The sequence below is a fragment of the Musca autumnalis genome, unplaced genomic scaffold, assembly GCF_047663935.1.
Source record: "Musca autumnalis isolate F117 unplaced genomic scaffold, ASM4766393v1 scaffold_3, whole genome shotgun sequence".
NCBI classification, from domain to species: domain Eukaryota; kingdom Metazoa; phylum Arthropoda; class Insecta; order Diptera; family Muscidae; genus Musca; species Musca autumnalis.
In genome coordinates, this window is record NW_027411866.1 from 57374168 (window position 1) to 57393607 (window position 19440).

Here is a 19440-nt window from a genome sequence, read left to right on the forward strand (position 1 = left end):
CAAATTATGAAGTTATTTATATTATTTTTAATTTAAGTCATACAAAGCGAACGCGCCAACAATATATTTTTCATTTCACACTCTATATGAAAATCATCACCCTGTTCTGTCAGTGTAATTTTACCCACACATAAACAATTTAAGCGCTCGCTCTTCTTGGTCGGCTATGCTTTAAAGCAGTGTTCACCAGCGAGCTGCTACTGAGAGCAAATTATCGTAACTTTCAATGCAAAACACACGGTAATGTATGTTCAGTTGCTCTCAGTACGGGCTCGCTGGTGAACACTGCTTTAAAGCAGAGTGAGGCAGAGAACATTTTTGGGTCTCTCTTGTGCTCTCAATGAGCGTAAATTTGTTGTTGTTCACAACGTGTTAGCATCTACACAGGCTGTGAGCGATAACAAATTTACGCTCACTTAGAGCAAATGGGCTCTCTTGTGAGTCACAATGCCTCCTCCTGCTTTAAAGTACCATATTCAACATGTGCGCTCTTCGTTCGAAGTTCGTTTGTTTCTATACGTCTGTTTCGTATTCAATCAAACGAATAAAGCGTACATACCCACACACGCATGTGTATTCGTTGATGCGCCAACGCAGACTGATATGTTTTCATTGTAAATGATAAAGTTTGAAAGCTCCAATAAAGCTTTCGAAAGTTATTTCGTGAGATATGAAAGCTCTTTTCACGTAAAATACAGAAACGCAATTGCTTTCACATGTGAAGTGCATGTGTGATGTGAAATGGTACACGGTGAATTTCAGAACATGCTCGATAATAATTAAAGTGTGGACGAAAGCAGTATTGGGTTCGAGCTCTCCAGCCACTTCATATGGTGCGATAGGGGTTTTTTTTTACAACTTTCGGGCTGTTTTCTCAAGAAGTATGGACTTGCCCTTGAAAAAAACTTTTACTGTCGTAATTGAGGCAGCGAATGCAAGTTGCTTCAACAAAAATCAAAGTGATTCGAGAGCAGGTCTTAAAGTGATTTTATCCAAAATTGTGGGAGGTACCCGCAGGAGTATCTGGTGATCAATATCTGGTAGATACAGTGGTGGCCAATACATTTTCAACAAAATTGCACGTTTAAGAAAAATGTCTCTAAAATATCATTTCATATGTTGAAATATTGTCTTTTATTGGGAAGCGTCTGCTTTTCCCGGAAGTGTCTATATACTAAATGTGTGTGGCAAATTATCATCTGATGAACATTCTAAATCTATTCAAGTTTATAGATTCCCGAATTTCCAATGATACCGCCCGTTTTAACGTCAATAGATTAGTATTACTCACCCTGACAAGGGTCCAACAATCCCTACGCTCCTATGTTTTTCGAGACCCAGATTTCGGACTTTTACTAATTAATGATATAACTGCAATCTAGAGTCTGAATTTTATTAAGTCGAAAACTGAAATGTGAAGAAATTTCCATTATTTCCGAAGTTCCTGACTCTTGCACCCATGTTTAGGCTTCTCCCCTAGTAACCGCCACACCACCGGTGAAGTACGTATGACTGATATCAGTTTAAAAATGTTATTCACTTTTAGAGTTCCCAAAAACAAAAGGAAATGATTTAAATCATATACAAAATGATATTTTACAAAATATTGAAGATTTTTGCATGCGATTTGGTTCAGTTGCATATGTTTTGACCATTAAATTTTAAGGCGTGTTGTCTATTTTCTTTTTATTTTCTTATTTTTGAAGCATTAAACTATAAATTATTGCAAAAAATACTTAATTTCACTTTCAAAAAATATATTTTAGAGACATTAATCTAAAACGTGCAATTTTGTTGCAAATGTATTGACCACCACTGTATACTAGGATGTGTAAAGTATGGATCAAATCGTCCACCCCCTTCAAGAGTTATCGTGCGAACAATTTTTCCGAACATTTTTGAACTTTGGTGGGGAGGTACCTGGAGGAGTGGAACGATATGGCTTATCTTCGAACTTGAATTTTGTTTCGACAAATTATTACGAAGGCCACATTTTGGACCGAATCGGCAGATCCGTTCGAGAGTTATCTTGCGCTCCAACCACTACACACGGTGTCATAGGGTTTTGTTGTACCTTTCAGGCTATTTTCTCAGGAAGTATGTACTTGCCCCTCATGAAACTTAAAGCGTCGTATGGGGGACAGTGAATACAAGTTGCTACTTCAAAAATCAAAGCGATTCGAGAGCAGGTCCTAAACTGAACTTTTCCGAAATTTTGTGTGGGAGGTACCCGAAGGAGTGGACCTATTGAGTCCATATTGGAACCTTATCTAAGTCCGGTAAAAATTTCACGATGTGCAAAGTATGGACCAAATCGGTTACTGCCTTTAAGAGTTATCGTGCGCACAAATTTTCCGAACATTTCCGAACTTTTGTGGGGGAGGTAGCGGAAGGAGTGGGCCGATATAACCCATCTTCTAACTTAAACTAAGTTTGGACAAAATATTACGAAAGCCAAATTTTAGACCGAATCGGTTGATCAGTTCAACTCCAAATTCTCTGAAACACATTTCGTCCAAACAAACTTGGGGTCTAAAACCATTATTTCAATGAGGCACATTTTGCTCGTATAAAAGTGTATATACCCTCGTTAGCATAAATGCTGAGGGTATAAACATTAAAATTGTAGTTAAAATTATATTAATAATTGTATTGTTTTGGTAATTTCAGGTTCCCGCACTGTATGTGGTTCCAAAGTGAATGTTGAAGTTAAAACTGATAGAAGTTGTCGTCTAATGGCTTTAAAAACACTGCTGGAAAAATTGCCACCTGTTAACTTTGCTATTTTGAAATACATATTCCAACATTTTGTACAGTAAGTATACCGCTTTGTGACAAAAATATCCTTATAATAAATGTCTTCATCTACAGTGTATCCGATAACTCAAAACTCAATAGCATGGACAGTAAGAATTTGGCCATATGTTGGTGGCCAACATTGATTCCTATTGACTTTACGGATATGGGTCACTTTGAGCAGTTGCGTCCCTATTTAGAAGATATTGTACAAACGATGATAGATCAATATCCATATCTATTTTGTGGTGAAGATGCATTTGTCATGGTATAAACATCAGTATTTCGATTTATTTTTTTGTTTTCCGTAAATATTTATATGTGCGTGTGTTTATGTGTTATTAAGTTGTATAACAACAACAGCAAAATTAAGAAAAAAATCTCGTAAAGAAGAAAATACTTTTTATAGTATAAATAATTTGGAAATAAGAAAAGAACCGCAAATTATGCTCACCTTAAGAATGAACATGTGTATTCAGTTTTTGAGTGCGTGTAAATCATTGTTTTAGTTGATAGTTGATTTTTAAATTATTATACAAATATATATTTCATTAGTTAATTGTATGTATATTAATGTCTTTGTGTGTATGTGAGTGCAAATTTAGTTTTAGTAAACAGAAGTGAGATTAAAAGGATCATTCGCAGTCCAAGAAAGAAAATAAAAAGTAAACGAACAAATGATTATACAAAACTATGCTTAACAATTTCATTGGCAAACCAAAAGATAAGCGAATAAACAAACATTATGATAGCAGCAGACAGTAAACATAGATAGAAATAAACGAAGCCAATATCAACAATATATAAAAAAGCCAATTAATTTTTATCTTATGTGTGTTATTTACCAACTGCCTAAGTTCCCTTAGCTATGTGCCAGTCTCTCCAAGTCCCCGTAAAACCCGATGTTTGTGCTTAAATACGGAATAGCTTGTTGTGTATAACATTGTCAATTTGTATATTTCGTTTGTCCCCATCCATACTCAGAGTTAATTTCAAGTTATATCTAACTCAAACATATTCTCAGAGTTTGTATAAATTCTTAATTTAAAGAAAATCCTTTTTACGAGTATAAAATATAAACGAACATATCTTCTTTAACAAATCCACATTATCCATAATACGATAAAAAAAAAACTAAAATATTTCACATAAAGGTTGAACTATTTATTCCATTCTTCAAATTACAAATTCTGTTTGATTCCTTCAATACTCTAATCTTCACTATACTACTCTCCCTCTCTACATCTTTCACAACAACTCTATACTCATTCCTATCTCACTCTCCTAGTGCATATTTCTCACAATGGAAATAAGGAAATACTTATTGAATTTTATGTTGTTGTAATTTACAAAGAAAAGAAATGTTATGATTTTGGTTTTGTGTAAAAGACTATTGTGTTATTAATACAAATGTTTCTATTCTAAAACTAATAAAATATTGTAATAATTTTTTTTGCTAAAAATTTAAACAATACATCGGTGATTATGAATTGCTAATTATGACGAACAGTATTAAATGACTTTAGCATTTGCATTTATCAAGATTTTTCAAAGAATACAGGGTGTGATGTGGCAAATGTAAATAAATCCAATATATTGCAATATCTCTTAATGTCGCGTTGCTATATTTTATCAAAAATTCCAGAAAATCAGTCACAGATGGTCCCTCAGAAGTAACGCCATAAATTCAAAAAGTATTTTCACTTTTTCCCCTCAAATGTATTATTTTTTAAGCAATTTAAAGAATAGTAAATCGAGTTTTACAAACTGCTATAGTTTTAAGCGTGTAACAAATATAAAGCGAACAAGTAAGACAAACACAAAACAACCATATAATTGTAATGGGTGTTATTACTAACAAGCAAACAAAAACAAAAAAAAACCTAAAACATTAATAAATGTATTAACAACTGATTGCATTATTTATATAAACTTCTCTATGTGTGTAATATGTCTAAAACGCACCGTAATCTTCCTGATTTAATATATAATAATAATTATATTAATTAATAATGATAGTAAGTAAAAGAAACAAGAAAAAAGAACAAGAAAAACAAGTGAAATAGGTATTACAAAATAATGAGATATTTTATAAAATGATAAAACCAACAACAAAACTTTAGTGTAATTTGTATGTATAATGTCTGTGTCTATGTGTCTATTGCATAAACAACCAATTATTAAATAACTAATACTAATTAAAAAATATATATATTTACTACTGATTAACGTGATGTGGTGTATTGATATTTTTAAAACCGAAAAAAGTAACAACAGAAAACGAAATAAAACATGAAAAACAAACAAATTGATATTAACGGTCATTTCAGCTATATAAATAAACCAACACATACGCTTGCAAGCGTACTTTTATATATACATACATAATACATTGTACGTTTGCAGTGGTGTATGTGTTTGTGTGCAAAAGACGAAATAGGCAGTCATACTTAATGAGAAAAAATCAAGGAAAGTAATGAAATAAAATAATTTTGAAATAACTGTGCAAAACAACGTCTTTTAGTCCTAACCTAAAATAAAACGGGGAAATTACCTGTATATTTTTAGTTATTTCTTGTATATGCAACAAAAATAAACAGCTTTTGATGGAATAATCGAAAAATACTTGAAATTATTTAATAATCCTATCTGAAGAACCATTGTACAAAAGAACGCGTGAAATCGATTTTAAATAGGTATAGAATAAAGATGATACATACCTATAAAACATGGTGAGAATTAGGGGATTTATCACGTTTTGTGGAGTAAATTATAATACTGATGACAGCTAGCTGTCAACTGAGTCTTTTTTGTTAAATGTTTGTTGCTAAATTGTTGTAAACCTCGCTTAAAATCGCAAAAACTATAATTAAAACGTCTAAGAGAATATTTCATTTTTTTTATAATTTAGCATTTTTGAAGAACTCGAAGCTAATGGGTCTACGGCGTATTGCGACAATCGTCGAGTTGATTTGCCAGTTGCAATTGTTACATTACGGATGGCAACGGTTGCCTGACGCTGTCAAATTCTGTTGCCATAACGTTCATTTTTGGACAACCACAAATTAGCAGTCGCCGTGTAGTGCATTTTTTCAAGTGAATAAAAACAAGAATTTTTTTGTGCTCTAAAACGATCCTCTCTTCATCGAGAGAGATAACTGTGGCGATCCTCAGAACATCTGTTAAATAATAAACAACGAGAAATTGAAACGTAACACTTTCATTTATTTTAAGTTACTTTGTGTAATATTGTATACGTTTTTTGGTGTTTCAGTATAGTATAATGGTAAAAATGTAATGTACAAGGCTATTTCAATTCGTGGTGTGTCGCCCACGAAAGGCGTGTTAACCATACTCAAACACTTAAGTAGAGGAGAGGAACCTGATGTTAAGTTTATAGCCTCTGTTGAGTACGAAGTAAGAGAAGGGAGCCTTCTGAGTCCTACTTCGTTTCCTCAATCTACCAATGGGACATAAATTGACATATAACAGACTCCCTATTTGTATATATCTGACAAAGTGAAATTTATATAATATCAAAACAAATAATTTACAATCGACCCCAATTATTAGGTTAAGTGTGAAAGAAACAAAACAATATGTATAAAAGCTTAGATCTTCCATATGATAGTGGATTTACAGATGTTATGGAAACCTTCACCTATTAACCCAGATCCCACGGTTTTAGTGGCGAGTATGTTGGCTAAAATCCCTCAACACCTACTTTACCTTCAAGTCACCTCGTAAGAAAAACAATATCGATTTAGCATTTCATTTCCATAAGTTTAGATATATTTTAAGATTAATTCAGATCATACTAACTATAAAAAAATGTAAGTAGTCTCACAAAGAGTTTTAGTGCAACGATATGTTGTCAGCTATACATAAGTTTAAATAGTAGAATTAACCGGGAAAAGCAAAATTTACAGATCTAAAGATTTTCTTAGTAAAGAGGTCTAGAAAAATTAGATTTTACAGATTCTGATAATTTTTTTTTTCGAACGTTCCCAACGCCACACTTTCCCACCCCTTCCGAACCGTGGGGGCGACCTCCCCATTACGTAGGGATCGCGTACACGTCATGATCCGGAGCATGACGGGATAAAAAGTTGGCATTGAATACCAGCTACAGAATATTCTTTAACAGCTAGTATATTTTATAATGTTAGGTATATTCTAAGTATTAAGATATGAAATTATTCTAGACTTGATAATATCTACAATAAAATATAAAGAATTAAATTCATCACACATTCTGCAGACAGGTTCGCTTAGTGCATAATTAGTGCGATGAGAATCAATGTTACAGAAACGATAATATCTACTGAATCTGATAGGAACATTTATTTTGATTGAAGAAATAATTTTATAGCCTAATTTATAGGATCTTTTTTTACTTCTTCTCTAGATTAAACATCCTGTTGGACCGATTATTTTAAATGACTTTTTTCAGATCTAATTCTTCTTTGATAAATATGCACAATTCTATTTACCTTTGTCCACACACATTATTTAGTATATACTCACTCACTTACTTACGAATCCTTGAAGATGCGGAGGAGGATGATGACTGATGGTGTTTCCGAGGCCTCAGGATTGATCATTCATAATCCCCCCTTTCGTAGGGACTTGTGCAAGGATTTGGAAGTCTGTTGACGGTGAGGGTGGTGGTAGTAGATGACGTAGGTTGATGATGATTAATTTTGCTAAGGACGATTAATTTAGTAGAAAGGTTGATTTAGAAATTTTGCATATTTTTAGGAGGAAGAAGAATTACAATTTTTCCCTGTTATACGTAATTATTTGTTTTAACTAATTTTACTTATCTATTTGTCCTGGTTGGTTGGTTTACAATATTGTAGCTTTTATACTCCTCGCTCTGTTCTTTAACAATTTCCGGTGGCAGTTTATGGTCTGGTAAATTTACTTTGCAATAAAGTGTTAAAATTCCCTGTTTCAAAGAATGAACTGCTGCTGCTGGCAGACGGAGTTGAACCTTCCCTATAATCAGTAGCGCTTAGCCAACTGAGCTACCGTTGATGTTGAATAATTTTGGATTAAAGGTGAATGATATCGATGGATCTCGCTGGTAAATGCTGGTTGATGAACAAGAATAGGAGATATGTGAAGTGTGTCTATAAATAGCTCTGTACTCCAGTTGGTCGACACAATTAAGGGGAAACTAAACTTCCTATTATTCTGCTTCTATACTGAACAGTTTTTGCATAAGATAATTCCGTACCGATGGCATCAGATGTGATCGCCAGTGAGACAAAATTTGGAAAGAACGAACATAATTTCATAAAGGTATACTATTCCCAGAAGCATTGGTTGAATTGTTGTGGTGGAGCTTTTAGTGAGAGGTAACATTTGACATTTTGGTGGAGGAGAGTGATTCTGGTTGGCCACTGGCATTCAGCCCTGTAATGTATAACAGTCGCAGATTGTATGTGTGTAGGATGTAAGACGACAGCGTCTTACATCCAATCGAATGCATGGATTTGTTCAAATGTTCATTTCAAAAAAGGGTAATAATTCCAAATGTTAGATGGAATGTTCAAAACAAAGATTTCGAAGTAATGGGTACTTTACACCATATGTTTTTTACATATGGGTTCTCACTTTTTATATACAAAATGTATATGCAAAGTGACAGCACATATGTAAAATAACATATCGTGTAAAGTACCCATAAGTTGGGAACAGTGTATCCCAGTGAACATCCTGGCAGTTTTGTTTGCAGAACAAAGTTCACCACAAAAATTACTGCAAAACAGCAATTTAAAATGCTGAAATTGAAATACATGTATTTTGTTTTGCGCACGCACGCTGTAATTTATTTTTATTTAGGAGGGTTGGCGTTTTTTTGTTTGGGATGACGACTTCTATTTTGTTTTTCAAAATAGTCAGGCTTAATCCCATAGTCGTTGTTTTAATATTTTTTTAAAACAACTTTAATTTATTAGTGGGAAAAAATTGGCGATGTTTACCAAGGGGTAAGGCAGGGAATACTATAGTTTCAGATCTCGCCACAGATCTTCATCAGTTCCCTTATTTCTTGTTTTTTAACAAGAAACTTTTTATACCCAAGTGTCAATTGCTAGCTCAAATAGATACGTGCGCAAAGAAACACTCTGATCGAGAATTTCTTTGGCACTACCTAAACTCTAGCAACTTCACTTGCAAACAAATCCAAATTTTTATTTTTATTTATTTTGTTATAATATTAACACTGTTAATAACAAAGGAAATAGCATTGGCTACAATGACCATCAGCTAAAATTGGTAACAACATTTAAAACTTAAATTTATGTTATTAAGTCATTTTGGCTTGCTTTATGTAGTTATATATTTTATTGATGTTTGCTGCTGTGGGGTATTTAAGGGTATTCAGTCCATCGTTGTTGAGGTAGGCGAACTGTATGTTGAACTGTGCAGATATTACAATTTGGACATTTGTTGTCTACATTTTTGTTTAATGTGTGTTGATGTGTAGCTATACTATGTCCAATCTGAAGACGTGAAAATATGCGTATGTAATTTTTATACACTCCACCATAGGATGGGGGTATATTAAGTTTGTCACTACGTTTGTAACTACTCGAAATAATCATTGTAGACCCCACAAACTATATATGTATATTCTTGATCAGCGTGCAATTATACATCGATATAGCTATGTCCGTCCGTCTGTCCGTCTGTGGAAATCACTCTAGCGTCCGAACGGATTGACGTAGGTTGATGAAATTTTGGGAAAATTGGGACTTTTGGTATTGAAAGCGGGCTATGTAGGTCCATGCTTTCGTATAGCCCCCATACAAAATGACGCGTGACGCGTCGTCGTTTTAAGGAATTTTTAAGATATTTGTCCCATTTTACCACCGAATTGCTTGTAATTTGGTATTTTGTGTCTCCAGAAGCCAAAAAACATTCCTACCAAAGTTGGTTTATATAGGTCCATGTTTTGGTATAGCCCTCATATAAAGTACGCGTCATTTTAATATATTTTGAATGTATTAGTCCCATTTGACAACAGAATCGGTTGTAACTTAGTATTTTGTGTTTCCGGAGACTAAGAAATATTTCTTCCATAAAATGTTTATATGGGTCCACGTTTTGATATAGCCCCCATAGGACGATATCTCCCGATTTTCGGTATTTTGAAGGTTTTGGCCTCATTATCACACCTAGATGGCTGAAATTTGTTATTTAGTCTTCGTTGGGGGTATAAAACTTTCCCCAGAAATTTGTAGGTATAGGTCCAAGCCATCATATAGAACGGTACCTTCCGATTTTCGGTATTTTGAAGGTTGTGGCCACATTAATCCACCGATATGGCTGAAATTTGTGGTGGAGGGTATAAAAAGTTAGGCCCGACCTTAACCCGAACTTAACGCTTTTCCTACTTGTTATGAACGTTGGAAGGGTACATGGTTTAATAAGAAAGGTTAGCTAAAGCTTCCTGTCAATTTAATTGTTTTCTTTCGACTGTTCCTAAAACGTCAACACAATATACACAATCTTTGTATGTGTGTGTACTGTTTGAATAATATCCCAGCTAGCATTTTGATGATTACTTTTTCAAAAATCACATTGCGGAGTCTTTTTAGTGACCTTTTTGTGATCAGAAACTGATTAAGTCACTTGTATGATCAGAAAGGGACTCCCTGTAATGATTAAAAAGAGTTTAATTTAAAATACAACAACAAATGCGTAGCAATCACAAATAAATCATTGAGGCGTTTGAAATGTGACTACTTTTTCGTTGTTTATTGTCACATTTGGATCTTCATGAAGATTAAAAATGCTTAATCAAAAAAGGGTCATGCAGGTGTTTGAAAAGTGATTATAATTATGTATCTTCTGATCATATTTTGAACAGTTAGGTGATTAAAAACTGATTGTTTTGTTTTACTTTTGTTTGGCTGTAAATAATTCTCATATACACTTTCTACAAAACTTTGATATAAATGTAACGTATAATATTAAGAGTAAAGACAAACATAACACATGTTCAGGTTTTGCCAAGTGAAATGAAGAAGTAGTATACTAACCACCGCGCAACATAAAGGATAATTGAAAGAAATAACAAAGCAGAAAATACAACAAAACAAAGGAAAGACACAAAAAAGAAAAAAGAAAGAAAATTCTTTTAATTTATTTCGTCTAATAAAAAGGCTCATAAATGACTCCCTAAAGACTCATAAACGATTACAAACTTGACTCTAAAAAGAGTCCCAAATTAATCAAGAAATCACCAATAAATGATTGAAATAAGACTCGAAAAATACTTTACATACCATCAGAAAATGGGCAAAAATGACTCGAAACTAATGCAGAGGAAGACTCATTTGTGATTTGTTTAGAAGAGTCGCCTGAGGTTACGTTTTCCTCCCGACAAAGGAGTCATTTATGATCAGAAAATGAGCTCATATTCCAGCTTTTTAAACGTGCAGTCGGATCAAAAAAGACTCGAATTTGATTAAAATTTTCAAAAAATGCTCGCTTTGATGCCAAACAATTTTAAAAGCAATCGAATTCAATGGTTTTTAAGCCTTTACCTAATTAACTGCGTGTTGCGTGTGCGTTCAAAAATACAAAAACAAAATACATGTATTTCAAATTGAAAACAAAAACAAATACATGTATTTTGGTTTTGTATTTTTGAACGCACACGCAACACGCAGTTAATTAGGTAAAGGCTTTAGAATAGTTTTTAGAACATTTGTATGGAAGAAATTTGTCAGCTTTTCATTGAAACAAGCATTTTATCATATCCACAACTCGATTATGTGGAGAAACCTTGGCCCTTCATTCATTTTTCGTGTTTTTTATAAAATGCTCAACATTGGTATTGTAAACAAACCCACTTGTTGCTTTTGTGTTTACGAATTTTGATGTTTTAGGAATTCAGGAAAAACAAGGGTTCTATAGATTTTTTCCATTTAAATCTACCTCTTTACTTATACCATGGGTAGGGTATATAGATTGTATATTGTTGGGATTGACTTTTTTTATTATTTCTTAAGTCTATAGATTCTTATAATCCTTACAGACTAAAATATATTAAAATACATATGTACAGTGTTTTTATATAAATAGATTAACTGTTTAGGGAAAGTATAATTTTTCTCTTTACCGATTCTCGACTTTCAGAGACATCAATCATGTTACTAAATTTGTTAAATTCCAAGAGTAGACGGCGTAGTGGGGGCGAACAAATGATATATACAGTTGTTTTGTTACCAACGGGTCTGTGAATTCTTTACTCCATCTCTTGATAAATCCCAGGTTTTTATAAGCTTTATTTGTAATTATAGATATGTGTTGTTTGAAATTGAGACGATTATCTAAAAGGATTCCCAAATCATTAATAGAGTCAACATGTTCAACATTCTGCTCATTTAAATAATAACGAGTGTAAATTTTCCTTAGTCTATAGAATGACATGTGTTTGCATTTAAGGACATTTAGCTCTAACAAATTTGTATTGCACCAACGGCAAAAACGGTCTAAATCAGATTGAAGAAGATATTGACTCGATGCATCACTAAAAGAACTGAATATTTTGACATCGTCGGCAAACATAAGAACATTAGAGTTTTGTATAACATTTGGCAGGTCATTTATAAACAATGTAAATAATACCGGTCCAAGATGGCTCCCTTGTGGAACCCCAGATGTGACATTTATTTTATTGGAGATTGCAGCACCAAATTTAACCATTTGCTCTCTATCACATAGATAAGATTTAATCCATTTCAATAATGAATTTGAAAACCCAATAGATTTTAATTTGATTAAGAGTATTTCATGATTTACTTTGTCAAAAGCCTTACTAAAATCAGTGTAAATACAATCTGTTTGGCAACTATTTCTGAAGGCCTCATTTACAATTGAAGTAAGTTCAAGCAAATTTGTTATGGTAGACCGACTTTTCCGGAAACCTTCCGGAAATCCGGAAGACTTGATTGTAGTGGATATGATTAACTGTTGATCGTGTTTGGCATTTTCCTTAAGTTCATATTTGATATAAGTTTTCAAATCATTTTTGCATATTTATATGTATTTTCAGCATATTTGTTTCCTTTAATACCGACGTGGCCGGGTATCCATTAAAGCCTTATATGCTGTTTATATTAGAGATTTTTGCAGGGTTAAACTTCTTTATGAGGATTTGTTTGAAATATAAGCAATGCAATTGACATTTAAAACCCAATCGGTTTGTTAAATCCGGTTATATATAAACGGTGTATTATATTCAGCACTATTCTGAACATTCCCATGGAAATCCTTCCGTGTCCGTCTGGAGAACGTCTCTATTAGCATTTTCGTTCCCAAAGCTAACTGCCTTCGGAGGTACACTATTAGTCCCTGCAGTCAAACTTTGTACCGTCTTCACCCAAGGCGAATTTAACAAGGTGATCCAATAGTTGACGTTAGGTTGTAGTCTTCATTTGCTGTCAATTTTTTTTTTTGCGCGAAATATCCACAAAAATTAGAAGAAAACGTTAAAATATTATTCGCGAAGCTTAAACAAAGATGTTGTACACAGATATTTTTTATAGAAGCGAAATATTTGTTATTTATTTTTGATTAAAAATATGTTTTGACAGCAAATGAAGACATAGGTTGCTATTATTGTATCACCTTCTTTCTTACACCATGGTCATGGTACAATTATTACAGATAAAAGCAAGTGTTGTTGTACAACAATCGATACAACAACCACATAGAAATTTGTTGTTGTACGTAGTACTAGTGTCAACTGCTTTGAAGTCTCATAAATATTGGTTTAATGAAGTACAAATAATATATGTAAATTTAATAAATGAATTAAAAACTATTTAAACTAACATCAATAATAATTCCGCGTGTTACTTTTCTTCAAAAATGTTGACTGTGGTAAGTATCACTGCATCTAAATATCCAGAATTACTAATAATTCATGGTTAATTTCAGATGGGGCACATTGAATCACAATTTTCAATTAACCAAATCCAAACATATTATATGCGAAGAAAAGATGAAATCCACGATTCAGAATAAAATTTATCAACATTAATGAATAAACACTGCTAGAAACAAATGAAGAAAGCCGATGGTGACGCAGTACGGCAGAAAACTACATACCTGCTGTAATAGGAAATGCAGCCGATGTTGCCAGGATAAGCAAACATCTCTATTTCTGACTCCCTTATATGGCATAAACAAATGAAACATCTCAATTCGATATATAAAATATATTTTGTTCTATGTATGTACACATGTATGTTTTAAATAAAATCAGTGTGTTTGGACATTATCCCCAAAAATTGTTGGCTGAAGTTCATAGATGCAAAATGGGTTCACTATTTTCATCCTACACGTGTAACGAAAGGAGAGTTTCAACGTGCCTTATAGTAAGTTCTGATTTACGAAATCTGAACGTGGGTTTATGTTCTGTTTAATCCATCGCTTGACGTTTTGTGTAGCTAAAAACAAGAACCACATAGGACTGGTTTCGTGATACCAACCACAGCAACACTTGAGACGAAACTGCTGTTCTGATAACTCTTCCTTAGCAAGAGGGGCCTACTAGGGATATTTTGAACAAATCTGCTTCTTCATAACCAAAAAACACGACTGAGGTTCCATAATAGAAGTTTAACCATACTCTGCAATTGTCTTATTCCGTATAATTCAGGGTGCATCCAATATATTGAGATTTCATTCATAATGTTATCCATCAGATCCTTGTCTGCAATGAGATATTTTTAAGTGCATAAATACCCACTTGACCCTAAATAAATATAGCACTAACCTGTATCCGCCAATGCCTGACACTCCATTTTACACGGCCTTTTGTTCTCTTACACCATCCTTACAGATTGCTAAACTATTCGAAAGTTGCATCCTCCTGTGGATCTATTTATTCGAAGTTCCCACGAACACATTACTCGTGAAGTCTATAATTTCAAAAATATGTGTTTGTTTATCAGAAAGTAAAAAATATAAATATTAATTGACATTTAACGAAAAGAACAACTTCATAAACTTCATATTGTATTTGACACTAGTATTCCGGGTGAACCTAATCAGCTGGGACTTGCTTTTACCTGTATTATTGTACCATGCACCATGGTCTTCACCAAGGCATATTTACATAAGGTAAATGCATGAATTACAACAACTAACAAATTTACGAAAACAACATTGTTGTTATAGAAAATTTAATGTCAAAGAAAATATTGAATAATGGGGTCGTTCTAAAAATGTTCTCAGGAAAAACATAAATACATTTTGAAAATCCTCTAAAATAGAACAAATTTGAACCAAAATGTAAATATATAGCATTCAGAACTGTCGTTGGTCATTTTTATTACACGTTCACGATGGAAAAAAGTATTTTATGGTAGCAAATTTCGAAGTTGCAAATTTCATGAGTAGACATTTTGAAAACCAAATTTACAAAAAAAAGTAAAATACAGCTGATTGTCACTTCTACCTTATATAAATATGCCTTGTTTTCACTAACAATTTCAGAGTAACTTTCATTTCTCGGACTTCAGTACCAACTATTCCTTTGATTTTCTCTTCTAAGTCCCTGTCCGATAGCTGATTCACTGGACCGGGGGTAGAGAATCTTTCTGCTCCACTCTCAGCTCCTGTTTCAGTAGCCGGAGGGATATTAGGCGTACCTTCTTGACCTGGACGTCGAATAATCATTTCCGATAAATCTCTTATTTGCCCATTTACATTAATTTCGGAATCTAATTCAGTCATCTTTTTCTCTTTAGACTCAATTCTGAGCTGTCCGGTAACTGTATCGAAATTTGATGGCCAATTTCGCTGGTACGCTGACCTAGTTAAGCCCTAAGCACATCCAACGTCATTTCTGATAGAAGAATAAAGGAAAATCCAATCTATGTTGCCCTTGCTCTTTTATTGGATGTGTTTAGGGCTTTATCTTTCCCTATGTCAACTATAATCCTGATAAGTGCTACCACTTATGGACGAATGTTAAGTTTGAAGGCGTTTACTATGTATCGGGTATGTTCTGAGACACACTTCACCTCTCACTTCACGCCTCTTGCCAGATTCTTACGGTTTCCTCTACTTAGAATTAGCTGAGGAAAAAGCAGAGCGGTGGGTTGACACACAGCCCTCCACCCTTAGGTCCGAGGATTGGGAGCCTCGCCTTGTCAGTTCATCAACTATCTCATTACCCTAAACATCGCAGTGTCCTGGTACCCAGCAAAAATTGACGTCTATGTTACTATCTTTTAGGATATACCTACAATTTTGAACAATCTTAGATTTAATGGTATAAGATCCAAGCGCCTTCAAACAGCCTGGCTATCCACGTAAATAGTCGCTGTCATACCTGCGTTGTCTGTAGTTTCTTCTAGTAGCTCTAAGGCTTTTAAAACAGCAAAAACCTATGCCTGGAAAACACTACAGTTGTCGCTAAGTTTGTACGAGCGCCTGATATTCAGCTCTGTACAGTACACACCTCCATTTTTGAACGATCGGTAAAAATGGGTAGACTGTCAGGAAGTGCTCTGCCTGCTCCCAAGCACTTCTACCAGGGATCAACACATTTGCTATGTTAAAGTCCAGTAGTGCGATTCTGTAACTCATTTGTTGAGTTACCGACAAAAATCGGTAAGATTAAAACGCAAAATTATGAATGACAAGTTCAAATAAAACAACACTCTTGCTATTGGTAGAACTTTTCGACTACTTTATATTGGTTGCTAACTTACCAAAAACGTCGTTAATTACCGAAATTACAAGCATTTTAATTTTACCGACATTTGGAATGGTGAAATATAATCAGTATCACCCCCTCTGTCACTTAGTCCAATCTAACTGCTTTTCCGCTGTAGAATACTAGCATTTCCAAGCATAGAACAACGCCACAGGTTAATCTCCTTAAGCCTCAAGGTGCTCCGGGATGCTTGGTATTGTGCCAGAATATCCAGAGTTTGGAAATTTAATGCAGTATTCAGGGCCGCCTGAGGGGTGCTTTTTGCTGCTCCAGTGATAAGAACTGATGCAGTCCGTTGCACTGCAGATAACCTGGACAAGTTGGTGCTAATGTTCAGGGCTTTCCACCAGACAAGACAACCAATAGATCAGAATGGGTCAGACCACTGTCCTATACAGCCAGTGTATTACATGTGGTCTTGAGTCCCAGCTCTTACCTATGGTATTCTTACAAGAATAAAGTGCAATTAGGCCCCTCTTAGTGCGCTCCTCCGTGTTCCTTTTCCATCTTAGCCTATGGTCGAGGACCACTCCCAGGCATTTCGCCTCAATAGAGAGAGTCAATTGCACCCCAGCCAACGTGGGCGGTGTGAATTCAATTTCATTTCCTTGGTGAAGAGTACCAACTCCGTCTTTGCCGGGTTAACGCCAAGGGCATTGTTGTGAGCCCGGCGTGAGGGTTTTACCAGTGCAGCTTGCATTAGATCAGACAGCGTAGATAGATATTGTACCCTAGTCTATCAAATTCCTTCAGTATTCCATTTACCACCAGAAGCCAGAGTAGGGGAGATAAAACTCCCCCCAGTGGAGTGGCTCTGGTGACAGTTTTCCTAACGGAACTCTTCCCAATGCTTGAAATAATTAGCCTACTTTTCATCATACTATCAATCCAATCGGTTAGGATAGTAACTCTAGAGCAGAATGAATGGATTCGAGTACCACATTATTAAAATCACCCTCTATATCCAAGAAGGCAGCTAGGGTGGAACTCGAACCATCCATATTCTTTTCTATATAACTCACAACGTCATGCAGCGCTATTTCTGTCGATTTCCTTTTGGTATAAGCATGTTGTGAACTACTTATGAGGTCATTATTAATGTACGATCTAATTTCCAAATCTAGTAACCTTTCAAAAGTTTTTAGAAGAAAGGAGGAAAGACTGATCGGCCTATAGTTATTAGGTAACGAGTGGCTTGTTTTCCCAGCTTTGGGAATGAAGGTCACAGTTACCTCCTTCCATAATGCCGGTATGTGCGACAATAGAATACAGGCCCTAAAGATACTTTGCAGAATGGTAACCAAACCAGTCTGTGCATTCTGAAGCATCGCTGGAATTATAGCATCAGGTCCAGGAGACTTGTAGGGCTGAAAAGTACTAATCGCCTATGAAACTCTGTGATCACTTATTAGCTCGTCAACAAGGACCGCCTCCTCCGAGGTGTAGGTCCTGCTCAAAACCACCCTGGATTGGCATCCTCACACCCTCGAAAATGGATCCCTGCCAACAGGTCAAGAGTTTCCGATGCAATCCCGAAGAACACCTGTGAGACTTTCAACCTTTCTATCAATTTCCTCTGTTGTGTGAAGCTCTGCAGTTTCACGCAACCTCGAGGAAACGAGAGAGTTGTAGTTTTCCCTGTTGGCTCTTCTCGGATTACGATGAGGCGGTTGCCTTTTACTACTATAACAGACTCGAAAGTGTATCGATCTATGATCCGAAAAGGAAAACTCCTCCGATACTCTCCAGTCTGCTATAGACGTATCCTCCATATTTGTAAGGATGAGATCAATAACTTCCCCCCTTACCCTATTCTGGAAGGTGGCAGTATTTTCCCTATTACATACTCGTAAATTATTAGCTAAAATAAAGTCGAATACGGACTCACCTCGCACATTGGTGTCACTGCTTCCCCCCAGTGGAAGTGATGAGCATTTCCATCACAGCCCATTACCAATTTACAAGTGCCCATCGTCTCCTCCATCAGTTTGTGCACCAATCTGTTTGGCGGGTTGGGTGCCTCATACGGAATGTAGACCGTTCTTACATTCTTAACTTCTCCTCATTGGATGCAAAGAATAAAGAGTAACGACCATTGCTTAGTCCAGAGACCCTATTTTTGTATAAATAGGGTTCCTGGACTAAGGCGATGTCTATTTCGGTTTCTGTGAGGGAGAGAAGAAGTTCGGCAGCCGCGGCCCTGCAATGATGCAAATTGATTTGCTGCGGAATCCGGAACCGAAGTCCACCAGACCCGAAGTACAGCACTCCCTCCCAGCCCCTATATGTTTCCCGCTCTTATTATCCATCGCGAATTTCATCACCGTTCCTCCACCATTCTTGAAGGAGTTAACCAGCCTCCAGCTGTCAGTCAGAAGACCCCTGTTTCGCTTCCGGATCATCTTCAGTACATCCGCCAAGTCTGAGTCCGCAGGTGGCACCCATGCTTTGGCTGCCATCCTTCGAGGAATCTCGTCGACAGGAACCGCGGCTAGCCTACAGCCGTCCCTACCGCCGTCCCACAGTGCACCAGAGCCCTCAATCGTTTGGATGAGGAAATCCTTGGATTCCACATCCTGGCAATTGAGGACCTTGACGCCCATGTGAACGACTGCCCTGCCAAAGCCGGTCTTCCTGCATCTACCTCGTCTGAGGTTATGGCCTTCCTCAACAGATGGATAAGGTTTCCATCCCTAAATGACGGCGTACGGAAGAGTGGCAAATATGTCGTTAGCTACAAAATGGCCCATCATTCAGGGATGGTAACCTTATTCATTCAGACGTACCCTGTCCCATGGCGGAATAAGAAGGTGTTACATCGATAACAATAATCGGGCGATTTATCACACCAAACGTCAACATTTTTTCACAATATTGCATTACTCCCAGGG

At 35.5% G+C, this 19440-nt stretch overlaps 1 protein-coding gene and 1 long non-coding RNA gene across 8 annotated transcripts in view; one reads left to right on the forward strand and one right to left on the reverse strand.

Annotated features, from left to right (window-relative positions):
• RhoGAPp190 (Rho GTPase-activating protein 190) overlaps positions 1-3612 on the forward strand; it is a 76588-nt gene extending 72976 nt beyond the window's left edge. For all 7 annotated transcript variants that reach the window (XM_073978749.1, XM_073978752.1, XM_073978753.1 and 4 more), the window contains 2 exons: positions 2671-2815; positions 2872-3612. In XM_073978749.1, coding sequence (XP_073834850.1) covers positions 2671-2815; positions 2872-3070 — 344 coding nt within the window. In that variant the 3' untranslated portion in view covers positions 3071-3612. The remainder of the gene's footprint in view (positions 1-2670; positions 2816-2871) is intronic.
• Positions 3613-14024: 10412 nt separating this feature from the next.
• On the reverse strand, positions 14025-19221 carry LOC141399633 (uncharacterized). The gene is made up of 3 exons (XR_012411885.1): positions 18438-19221; positions 14600-14744; positions 14025-14536 (listed from the first exon to the last, which is right to left on the reverse strand). It is a non-coding gene; the product is annotated as an uncharacterized lncRNA (long non-coding RNA).
• Between the last annotated feature and the right edge of the window lie 219 nt (positions 19222-19440).